We start from the raw sequence: 13,078 nt of genomic DNA on the forward strand, positions 1-13,078 counted from the left end.
TACAACGTGATATCCTTAAAGGATCAGTGTGTAGGATTTAGTAGCATCTAGCGGTGCACGTCTTTCACAATGTTAGCTTGTGGGAAAGTCTTTTTGGGCTCCTGTGCATCACGGGACGATGTAATTACACGGTTTGCCCATTACAAAAACTGGGTTCAAAGCCTGGACAAAGTTTCTGCTGATTATAAACTAATGAAAACATTATTGTCAATATTATATTCCATTTAAATCTTACTCACTGGACCTTTACAAAACTTTAAATTAGACAGAGGACTTAACTCACCGACCACATATCCCACGGAACAGCAGTCTGAAAGGGCCAGAGCACATGTTGTTCATGTAAATACATTTTTACAGAATTAATAACAGATTCATATGATGGGATTAACATAGTAACGCTGACAATGATCAAATTGACTTTTGACTGTGACCACACATCACAATTTTAAAAAAATATTGATACATAATGAGGATTACATTTGACTTATTTTTGTATTGTGCTGCAACACAAAGACAACACATAAAAGAGCAGAAAACTAAGCAGCACCAATCAACAGTGATCAGTCACCTGTCTACACTGCGTCTGTCAAATAAAATATGCCAGGGTTTTTTGTTGTGATCTACATCAGCCAGTGGACAACAGCTGATCTGATAAAATGCAGTTTTCAAACTGTTTTTCATTAATCTGATTAAGACCAGCGTGTTAATGCATTTGTGTGGGGCCGTGCTTGTGTTGTGAAATCAAACAGGTTTAGGTGTACATGGCTACACTGCTGTAGGTTTAATGTGAGAGAACCTGTGGTATCGGCGAAACACTTTCATCTGGCTGAAAAGCATCAAAGTCCAAGTCAAGAAGAGATTCTCCAGGTCGTTCATTGGGCTGTGGACAAAAACAAAGCAAAAAGTGAATTCAACACACTCACACACACATTAGTTAATACGGTAAACCTGTGATGACTCCACAGACCTGAGATGGTGATGGTGCAGGTAAAAATTCTCCTCCAAACAGGTCGATAATCTGTTCCTCTGCCACCTCCTTGGTAGGTGTGACCTTGGGTGGTGGAGGCACCGGTGGTCCCTTTTTAAGCTGCCAGATGAGATGATAAGTTATCAAATCAACTCAATAGATTTAATGCATCTTTACTTTGTCTAATTAATTTTACTGTTTCATGACCTAAAACAAAGAGGTTGGAGGGAGCCACATATGGATGATTTACAAACAATTATGAGCCTACAGTTAATTTTTATAATCAACTATTATTATTTCAAACTAGTAGCACCTGTCTGGTTACCACTGTAAGGACAGAGTAGTTGGTGTAAAGAGCTGCAACCACACTGTGGTGGAAAAGTTGTAAACTATTCACAACTACCACTGTATTTCTGCTGGCTTTGTCTTAGATTTTATCAGCAGCAATGACTGCTGTGAACCATCTCAGGTTCATTCATGAGCTGTGACCAAATCTACCGCAATCTTTGCTCTAGAAACAGAAAACAAACATGTTAATGATATCAATTAAATAGTTAATTCCACCACATTCAGTCTGGACATTTGAACAGCTTGTGGTTTTATTTCCAAGAAAAATGGTTATTGTTTTACAACAACCATCAAACTGCAGGAAAGAAAAGAGGCTATTTCCCAGTCTCCCAACTCATTCCCTCATATTAAGAGTCATATAATACAATTTATTGGTGATGCAAAAGCATATAATGTTGAATCACAAGGCTTTTCTGTTTCTCTGTTCTGCCTTACAGCATGTTTAAAAAAAAAAAAACCTTCTTGACGTGCATCTGTCTTTGCTTTAAATCTGTGGAGATGTGTGTTTCTGAGAGTTTACAGAAGTATGAAGTAGATCGCATGAACAGTTCTCGAGATATGCGAACCACAGAGAGAAAGACAGACAGAGTGACACGTCCATACAACAAACGACAGCAGTGTGCGGTGGTGAGCAACACCGAGCCACTAACGTGTTTCATCCACAGATCAGCCCATCAATGTGGTTTCTATGGTTACCCACAATGCTTTTTTCTAATAAAACTAGTAGCTTTCAGTTGTTACATTCAATCAATACTTCTGGCCTTGACTCAAGAAATCAATAAATTAATCAATTTAAATTCTGGAGACTTCCTCCAGAGACCGCACTCTTTAAATTTCTAAAAGCTTATTCAAATAAAAATAAGTTATGATCAAATTTATACTCACAAAATGTGATGACATCACTATGACATGAACAGTCAATCACTTAACTGTAAACAAACACTTTAATACCATAAAACTGCAGAAGTAAGGAGTTTTTAAAAGAACAGGAAGTAGTTAAAAATGATGCATGTTATTCTGTGAAATAAATAATTAAGATTTTGCAAGTTCTCACTTTTAGTCTGTTTACAAACTTTTTTATTTCAGCAGCAAATTTGATGAGTAACATCTGATCATACCTGATAAAATATAATTTATAATAAAAAAATTGAAACTTGTTAAGTTATTTTCCAAGACGTGACAGTGACTCATTTCAATAAAACCCCAGAAATCCACTAAAAAAGTCTCGTCCCACCAACAGCAACCGATTAATTACATACAGGCACTACAGACGATCAGTACCAACAAATGAATGTGACATGGTGAGTTACCATGAGCACATGAACACTTGGGAAGGACAGAGACATGTTACAGGTCAGTGAGTCCAAATGCTTCCAGGAAGAAGAGTTTGTTTCAATCATTGGAGCTCTGGAATCTCCAAAACACAGAACTACAAGAACAACTCGGTTCTAATGAAATATTCTACTGATTCTATTTTCTAATGGTGGATGACATGTTCCACAACACTGGTTCCCAACATGGAATGAAACTGTTATTCTACAGGCTAAAAACCCAAAAGATCTGAGGGGTCACGTCACGTCACGTCACGTCACGTCACGTCACGTCACGTCACGTCACGTCACGTCACGTCACGTCACGTCACGTCACGTCACGTCACGTCACGTCACGTCACGTCACGTCACGTCACGTCACGTCACGTCACGTCACGTCACGTCACGTCACGTCACGTCACTGTTTCTGGTGTGAGCAGCATCACCTTTTCTGCTGCACTGTTGTATCATGAGTTCTCTATCATCACAAACAATCAGGGATTTCAGTTTGCTGGCTGACACTTTTCATTTCTGTTATTTGGTTATTTTTACAGTGTAACTCCACTGGAGTATCTGCACGCTGTGACCTGCCACAGTTAGCACATGACCTGCTGCTACACAAAAGACTGGGAACCAGTGTTCTAGAAACACACTGTATGACACATACTATATACACATACTTACACATCACATACACTTACACACATACATGTACACATGAACGAAGGCTAACACTGAAAGTCAGATTTGATAACCAGAGCAATCTGTGGAGTCAAGGTGATGTTCTACTTACGGTATCTGTATATAACATCACTGGTGTTATATATTGACTAACACATACACTGACAGACAAATGACAGGAACTGATACATGTTCACTCACCAATTTACAGACAAAAGTGCGCAGCAAAAAAACAGTCACAGAGGGTTACTGTGAAGTTCTAACAGTCGACTGAACCAACAAACAATCAAATATATAGAAACAATTCATATTTTACTATGATCTATATATGATCAATAAAACTATCTACTGATCACTATGATCTATTAATAAATAATAACATCTACTGATCACTATGATCTATTAATAAATAATATCTACTGATCACTATGATCTATTAACCAATAATATCATCTACTGATCACTATGATCTATTAATAAATAATAACATCTACTGATCACTATGATCTATTAATAAATAATATCTACTGATCACTATGATCTATTAACCAATAATATCATCTACTGATCACTATGATCTATTAATAAATAATATCTACTGATCACTATGATCTATTAATAAATAATATCTACTGATCACTCTGATCTATTAATCAATAACATCATCTACTGATCACTATGATCTATTAATCAATAATATCATCTACTGATCACTATGATCTTTATATGATCAGTAATACTTTCTATTGATCACTATAATCTATCCACCAGTGTGCTCGCCTGGACTGATTAGGATTTGATGTACCTGTGTTGGGGATTTGGGCCGTGGTGGTCCAGGTGAGACGGGGCGAAGCATATGATTGGAGCTCACATCTGGACTCTCAGGTGGACTCTCATCTTCTGGTGGTGATGGGGTTCTGGCGAGTCGCAGGGGTCCTGAATCACTGAGAGAAGAGACAGGAACATCTTTAAACTGTTTGCCAAGTGTCAAATAATACAACAGCTTTATCGCAGGTGCTTTAACTCTGACACTAAGTGGACTTCATACGACTAGGTTTATTAACTTCTCAAATATATGTATTGAGTTTCTCATTTTTAAAACACAACAATAACAATAACAATAACAACAAGCTCGGCAAAACACAGACCTACACAATCAGAGTCAATCATGTAATTGGAAGGAAATAAATGTCTAAAAAAAACAAAAAAACAATACAATACATAGGTGTCCTTAGCTAAAATAAAGCCATAGTCAGTCAAATATAATGCTTGCAAGTGTTGAAGCCACTGTGGAATTACAAAAGCGGAGGTATGGAGTCCATATCTTCATGAATTGTCCTTTTGAAGAGTGGATCAGACAGGTCAAATATTCAAGAGGAAAACACTCCATGATTATCTTTATCATTTATCCATGACATGAAAATATTCTTTCTTGCTGCATATGAAAGGATGTTGTTCAGTCTGCTGGAACTAGCACCAACAACTGCATCTTGACCCGGTAGACCAAGTAGCAAAGAAACAGGGTTCATAGACAAAGCTCCACCAAATATTTTTTCCTTATCTTGCAAAACATCCATCCAATATGCTTGAAGTCTGGGACAGGACAAAACACAATGAGTATAGGTCCCCACTGAGATTTGACATTTTAAGCATAAAGGAGAAAGCCCGGGCTTCATTTTGTGTCTTTTGTTGGGAGAGATTTGTTTCTGGATATGAAATCTTTGTCTGTACTTGAGGAAACTGAACTGGACTCTAACCCTTAAACAAACGGACGGACGACCGTAACACACACTAGTTGCCACAACTACTGCAGAGAAGTGTCATTACACCACAGAGCCGGTTCAGACCTTCATGGGGCCCTAGGCAAAATTCTGCTAAGGGGCCCTCCTAACTGAACCCCAAAGTAGTTGTGTGAGTGGCTGAGGCTGCCTGTTCTTCCCCTGTGCTGCTTGTACTGCATGAGGCGGCTGCACTGGAGGATGAAGCTGGCTCATCTGTGCCTGTCCTACTTGAAGCTGGCTCTGTCCCTCCACTGGCTGACTGGCTGGAGTCTGTGCTGCTTGTGAGAAATTTAAGCATAGCACCTGTAAAATATAGATAGGCTACTATTAATTCAGCTCCATCAAATCGGCTGCACTTGTTTTACTTTAATATACTTCTATGTAGGTGATTGTTTATATTATTATTTATTTAGCATCATTGTCATAATATTTCACAGGTTGTATTTATTCACTAAGATATCTGCATCTATATTTGCCTGTGGGCTATCCAAGCAAACAAAATTATATCAATATTTATCCATTACTTTCCGTTTTGTATAAGTGCAGAAGAGTTCATTTGCAAAAGCAGATAATTCCGTTTTTAAAATTTTTCGAAACAATTTTTAATTATTGTTTACACCAGATGATATCAGTCAAATCAGCTGAGTGGCTTTGACAAAGGAGATGAGACATAACAAAACAGACGTAGCTAAAAAAAATAAAAAATAAAAATAAAAGCTTTATTGAAAACAACACTACAAAGAATAATTCAAAAGCATCAGCTCATCTTGTTCAAAATGGCATTTATCTGTTTTTGCAAATGAACTCTTCTACACTAGCCTACAACTAAAATTATAGAAGCCAGCAAGAAGCACACAGAGACCGGGGTTCACCCAGGGCTCACCGGCCCTGTGAATGTAGGTCAAACACGGACTAGTCCCGTCCCTCCCACTCTCCCACCCGGAGAGGAGAGTTACCTGACTGCTGTTCCCGCAGTTCATTTTCATGTTGTTTTTTCTTCCTCTTTTCATTCCCTGAGGGATAACTCCGCTTCATCTTGCTAGATGCACATGCACTGGGAATCTGACGTGCACGACGGACGGTCACGTCGTCACGTTTTGTTTTTTTGTTTTTTTTCCTCTTCCCGCGGGGCTTTTTTTTTTTTTTCCTCTTCCCGCGGGGCCTCTATTAGTTTGCGGGGCCCTACGCAACGTGCGTAGTGTGCGTATTGGGTGAACCGGTACTGTTACACCATCACACCAGACGATGTTCAAACGGAGGTACTAATGTTAGGAGCACAGTGTATGACAGCTGTATTGCTGCAGCAGCTCCTGTCTCACCCATCAGTTAACATGGAGTTGGTCTTTGATAATTATCAATAAATATGATGATGTGATCTTCCTTTACCCTCGTTGAATGAGAGAAAGCGGGATTGAGAAAGAGATGGAGAGATGGAGCGTAAGAAGAGTTCACAGGAAAAGTCCTACCCTTCACCTGTTATATATATTCTTTTCATGTGTTCTACAGATACAGACACTGAAACTGTAGTGAAAACTGGAACAATGTCCATATGACTGTCTACAGGTCATTTTCAGGTCTATTTTGGCAACAAAAAAAAAAAAAAAAAAAGGGAATGGTCACAGAAAAAATTGGACTCTGCATCTCTAGCTGACGTGGCAATGAGCCTCATATGACACAAACTCCTCTACAGTTCTTAAGCCTAACCTTAACCCAGATTGGGACTGGCACCTCCTTTGTCGCTATCAAATAAATGTTGTGTAATATTTAATGTTATCTATCCTCACTTACTTTTATTTCCCACTGAAGTTTTCAAAAATCACTTGTTTGCTTATTTTGGAGGCATTTTAAGTATGATTTTAAAAAGAGGTTAGGGTTAGGGGAGTGGTCATGTCACATAGTGACGCCTGAAGCATAAATTAAGCTGCGAGTTTTGTACATGAAACGTGAACTGAGCTGGCATGTGCTTTATGCTTTTTAATGTCTGAATATTTTGACTTATGATAACTGTAAACCCCCCACAGGTAAGAGGGCATTGTGCTATGAAGTGATATAATGAGTATAACCCTAACCCAATCAGACGGACAGACAGAACATGTGACTTAGTTAGGTTTCTTAGGGTTAGGGTTAGAAATTTCCGACCGTGAATACGCCAAAACGACTGAATACAGCCGTTTTTCACATGGTCACGGTCAAACCACTTAGAAGGGGGTTTTTGCAAGCCACCTTCAGCAGGACTACAGGAACCGGGTCACTTGCCTGGGGCTTGAGCCTGCCCCGGGCTGCCCTGCTTAGGCGGCCGGGCCTCTGGAGACACCTGCCTGGGGCTTGAGCCTACCTGGGGCTCCCCTGCTTAGGCAGCCGGGCCTCTGGAGACACCTGCCTGGGGCTTGAGCCCTGCCCGGGCTCCCCTGCCTAGGCGGCTGGGCCTCTGGAATTTCCAAATTCTCATCTATAGCCAATACAATAGCGGACTACCAGGGGCATGAACTTTCAGCTGGTGCGGTTATAGGGGTGTAGCCCAGGGAGGGGTGCTTAAGAGTGGGTACGCAGGTCCGGCTGGTGGGCATGGTTCTTGGAGGGTCCCCCCACCTAGGGTTCTGGAGGTCCCCTGCTTAGGGGCTTGGGTTTGAGGGTGACTTGGGTCAGGGTTGGGGTGAGGCGGCTGGGCCTCTGGAGGCACCCGCCTGGGCTTGAGCCTGCCCGGGGCTCCCCTGCCAAGGCAGCCGGGCCTCTGGAGACACCCGCCTGGGACTTGAGCCTGCCCGGGGCTCCCCTGCTTAGGCGGCCAGGCCTCTGGAGGCACTTGCCGGGAGCTTGAGCCTGCCCGGGGCTCACCTGCCTGGGGCTTGGGCCTGCCTATTTAACCTATGTAAACTGTAGCTGTACACAGCCATGAACAGGAGAGGCCTTCAGACACAATGACAGGTGATCTTACAACTGATCTGGACTCTGACAACCCTCCAGTTGACAGCTGTCATTAACACCGATTTTTGTGCCATCCGGTCTGGGATTGGAACTGGCAACCTTCAGGACATTAGTTAGCTTCTTTTACCTTTGGGCTATACTGCCAAAGTTACCCAAATATTATTTATACCAGCCAACCATACTATAGCAGGGTAGAACCGGCCCTGATCGGGATGATCGTGAATTGCAATCTTTTTGTCCAGGATAACTGTGACATTCATTTTTCTTACTTCCCATGTTAATAACAGTGAGCGTCCCTGTCGACAGAATACGTGCAGCAGAAAAAGTTCAAGTGAAAACAAAATTAAAAATAACAATAAAAAACAATACACAGACAGAGCTTCTCAAGATGATGCCTCTCACATCAGCGCCATCTTGAATGATGTACAGTTGTGACGGTTTCAGGGGTAACGGTTTTATTTTGTTTGTTTTTATTTTATTATCTGGGGTGCCAGTCAGGGCTCAGCCTGACAATTTTTAAAACCAGATCCCTCGCAAGAAAACCACACAAAGGGTGCATAAATTCAAAACAAAATTCATGCAACCTTAAAACAAAGGTGAACAAACCAAAAAACACCACTTTCTTTTCTTTTAAACAATGTATTTCACACAACAAGAAAAACAACAAACAATGTCCGCTTCTTCAGCTCAGTTCAGGTCACTTTAGTTCAATTACCAACAGAAAAAAACCCAACACAAAACAACTGGTTTTTCTTTCAGTTTATACCCAGTGAAAAAAATAGTTCTTCTTATTTCAACCAAAAAAAAACTTTTTTATTCCATGGGCTAGGCCAACCCAAAAAGAAAATAAAACATATTATATTCCACAGCTTAGGTCTCACTAGCCTGTAACCTGGGACTCCTCCTCCGATGTGGGGAAACGACAGCGTCCTTAATCCCGCGCTCCAGACATGGTGGTTTTAGCCCCCTACGGCAGGCGATCACGGTCGAAAATCAAGGAAATAAACTACCTGATACTTTGCCCTGCTCTGCCGCAGTTTGCGGTCTAAAAACGCCGAACTGTATTTGTATTTGTTATGTACTGTCCTGTTTTCTGTGCCGATCCGTCCATACGAGAATGCCGGTAGCGCGCCGCCATGTTGGTGTTTGACGTCACATTTAATGGAACGGTCGCGTACCTGTCTCCAGGCAACCGGTGACGTCAGATGAGCTCATCTCACTCAGCTCGTTACATCCCCTCCCCCCTGAAAAAAGTCCGCACAGGTGATATAATTCACTGACTTCAGTCATCATGATTAGAACCCCAGAAAATCCTCATCGTCTGTGTCGGCTTCAAAAATCTCCATGACTTTCTGGCGTTGTTGCTTATCCCACTCATTCGCTGTGGGATAGCAAGGTTTCATCTGTGAAACGTTTACAACTTTGAGGTCCATTCCTGAATCCTCCAGGACGATCTGGTAACAGAGTGGGCTCATTTTCTGCACCACTCTGTAAGGGCCTTTCCAACGTGGGGCAAGTTTGGCTGAAAAAGACCTGTCAGCTTTTGACTGAGGGTGAGTACGGATCCAGACACGATCTTGTTCTGTAAAATTCCCGTCTCTTCTCCCTTTGTCATAATTCAGTTTTTGTTTTTGTCTTGCTCTTCCCATGTTGGCGTTCACAAACCTTTTTAATTCTGTTATTTGTTTAGCTGTGACGTAAGCACTTGAGTCCGGGTCACATAGCTGTGGCTTCAGCTCAGCGTCCAAGGGGCCCTTCAGAGGACGGCTCAGTTCAAGGCAAATCGGAATTCAGGTAAGTACTTTTCCCATGTTTTATGCTTTTCTTCCACATAGGAGGCAATCATAGCCTTCACGTTCCTATTGACCCTCTCTGTCAAGTTTGTCTGTGGATGGTAAGGTAGGGTTTTCTTCTGCTTAAGATTCCACCGCCTGCAGGTTTCCTCAAAAACAGAAGAGACAAACTGAGGCCCTTGGTCGGAGAGGATAAACTGTGGCACACCCCAGCGAGTGAGGATCTCCCTTGTGAGGACCTGAGAAATGGTTTCTGCTGTTGCTTTGCGGAGAGGGAACATTTCGACCCACCGGGTGTAATAGTTGACAAAGACCAGAAGATAGAGATGACCGCTGGAGCTACGTGGAAAAGGTCCCATGAGATCCACACCAAGCATCTCCCAAGGTGCATGCACAGCAATTTGCTGCAGTTTTCCAGGAGGTTTCCGGGTTTCAGGTTTGTGACGCTGACAAACTTGGCACTGCTGCACATGTTCCCTCACATCTAGGCTCATCTTAGGCCAGTACACCAGAGCTTGTAACCGTTTGTAGGTCTTGTATCTCCCAAAGTGGCCGGATACTGGATCGTTGTGATAATGATGGAGCAGCCTTTGGCGAAGTGATGCAGGAATGTACACCTGGTAAAGTGTTTTGTGAGGTAATTTCACCACCCTGTAAATCTTATCCTCCAAAACAGTAAACTTGGTAGCAGCGTTTTCCGTCACTTCTGTTTCCATGATTTTGTTGTACAGGTTTTGGACATCAGAATCCTCCTGCTGGGCTTTCCAAATGTCCTCATCTGTAACTTGGAGCTGTTTCGAGGTATCCGTCTTGGAGCGTAGCACCGCAGCACAAGTGGCAGGTTGGTGATGTATGTCACTCACAGGAGCTCTTGATAAGGCATCTGGCACAGTGTTGTATTTCCCCTTTCTGTATTCCACAGTGAAAGTGAACTCTTGGAGGCGGAGTGCCCATCGGATCAGACGAGTGCTGGGTTTCTGAGTTTTAAAAACCCAGACAAGAGAAGAATGGTCTGTCACCACGGTAAAATGTCTCCCTTACAAATAATATCGCCATTTTTCCAGGGCCCAGACAACAGCTAGACATTCCTGTTCTGTTGTAGAGTAGTTCCTCTCTGCAGGATTCAAGGTGTGATTGGCAAAGGCAAGGACCTGCTCTTCCCCAAGTCCAGTCTGTTGAGCCAAGATGGCCCCCAACCCGACGTCACTTGCATCCGTGTAGACTACAAAGGGCAGGTTGAAATCAGGATGTCCCAGAATTGGTGGGGAGACAAGATGTTGTTTCAGGGCCTCAAAGGCTGCCTGACATGAGGAAGTCCAGATGAACTTGGCTCCTTTCCGTTTAAGGGCGTTGAGCGGTTCAGTCAGCTGAGAGAATCCGGGCACGAAGCGGTGGTACCATCCAGCCATCCCAAGAAACCTTTGAAGTTCCTTGATGTTCCGAGGGACAGGGAAATCATGCACTGCCTTCGTCTTCTCAGCATCCACTTGTACACCAGCAGAGGAAACATCATGACCCAGAAACTTCAGGGAGGTACGAAAGAACTGACTTTTCTTCATGTTCACGGTCAGGTTTGCCTCTTGTAGTTTGTCCAGAACTGCCTGTATGTCAAAACTGTGTTGTTTGCTGTTGTCAGAATAAATTATGATGTCATCCAGATAGACCAGACAGATTTTCCTCCGTAGGTCCCCAAGGACTAGTTCCATCAGGCGTTGGAAAGTGGCTGGTGCTTTCTTCAGTCCAAACGGCATTACTTTGAACTGATAAAGGCCAAGGGGACAGATGAAAGCGGTTTTCTCCCGGCTGTCTTTATCCATTTGGACTTGCCAGTACCCACTGTTCAGGTCCAAAGTCGAGAACACCACCGCTCCAGCCAAAGATTCCAAGATTTCCTGGATGTTTGGTAAGGGATAGGCATCAGTGTGAGTAGCTGCATTCATTTTCCTGTAGTCCACACAGAACCTTGGTTTGGGATCATTTTTTTTAGGTACCAAGACAACTGGGGCAGCATAAGGTGAGGCAGATGGCTCTATGATGTCCTTTTCCAACATTTCCTCCACATGTTCTTTGATGACATGTAGCTTGGATGGTGATACACGATACGGCTTCTGTTTGATGGGCACATCGTGGGTGAGGAAAATTTTGTGGGTGAGAACATTTGTACATCCTAGTGTTGCTGTACAGACATCAGGGTTTCCCTGTATTTGACACAACAAGCGATTTTTCCCAAAATCATCCAGGTGAGCACTGCTGGTGGCGGCCTGTATGAGGTCATGACCTGGTGGCAGAGGGACGAGGTTCACAGGAGGGACGGCAGAGAAGAAAGCCAGCTGAGGTGGAAGAACAGCATCTGGTGCTGCAGATGCTCCCAAGAACAGATACTGGTGCTTTTTGTTCGTCTTAAACCAATAAAGATTCTCAGAAACATCAAACTGCAAGCCAGAGAAGAAGATGAAGTCAAGTCCCACCACTGCAGGAAAAGAGAGACTACAAGCAGGCAGGACGACACAAGGTAACGTCACAGACTGAGTCTGTAAGGTGAGGTTCATTTCAGTCCATCTTAATGGTTGTCTTTCTTCCCCGTCTGCTAGGTACAAGGGTCCCCGGGTCCAAGGCTTCAACACATCCTGCTGTTTTCTCACACCTGACCACACCTTTTCATTTATCAGCGTGTAAGATGAACCAGTGTCAAGGATGGCGATTTCCTTCCTCGGACCAATCTTTAATGGGACCAGCAATTGGCAGAGAAGTGAACTTTCCGGTGATGATGAAGGTGAGTTTTCAGAGGCAGTAGCTCCCAGGGAAATTGAAGGAGTTAGTGAGCCAAATGTAGCCTGATTATCTTGGTGCTGGAAAGTTTTGGCAGCTTGCTGATGTGGGGGTCTAGGAGAAGAAGCTCGTGGGGAATTCCACTGTGGACAGGAAGCTGGTGCATGACTTCCTTTGCAGCGCCAACAATACACTTGAGCAGGTCGGTTTTGGCTAGGTGGGTTTGGTCGGGCAGCGTTTTCTCTGGCATTAGGGGCCAGAACAGCAGATTCAGAGACAGCAGGCTTTGATGTTTTCTTTAATAAATTCTTCCTCTGGTCATACTGCAGCTGGTTCTCCCGGTCCTTCTCCAGTTGCTGACCCAGGCGGACAAGTCCATCAACAGAGGTAACTCTGCTACTTCGTATCTGACTGGCCAGTTGGGGGTTAATGTTTTTCAATATCAATTTTATGATTTCCTCTTCTTCAATGTTTGATTTCCAGCGTTTGCATAGCGACTGGTAC

General features: G+C 43.0%; 1 protein-coding gene across 3 annotated transcripts in view; it reads right to left on the reverse strand.

The window, feature by feature from the left end:
* Positions 1 to 13,078, reverse strand: part of amph (amphiphysin) — a 57,496-nt gene that overhangs the window by 10,498 nt on the left and 33,920 nt on the right. For all 3 annotated transcript variants that reach the window (XM_073491747.1, XM_073491746.1, XM_073491745.1), the window contains exons 12-15: positions 4,112 to 4,250; positions 968 to 1,087; positions 797 to 880; positions 284 to 310 (exon numbers count right to left, since the gene is read on the reverse strand). In XM_073491747.1, coding sequence (XP_073347848.1) covers positions 284 to 310; positions 797 to 880; positions 968 to 1,087; positions 4,112 to 4,250 — 370 coding nt within the window. The remainder of the gene's footprint in view (positions 1 to 283; positions 311 to 796; positions 881 to 967; positions 1,088 to 4,111; positions 4,251 to 13,078) is intronic.

The sequence above is a fragment of the Pagrus major genome, chromosome 21 (genome assembly GCF_040436345.1).
Source record: "Pagrus major chromosome 21, Pma_NU_1.0".
Classification (NCBI taxonomy): Eukaryota; Metazoa; Chordata; class Actinopteri; order Spariformes; family Sparidae; genus Pagrus; species Pagrus major.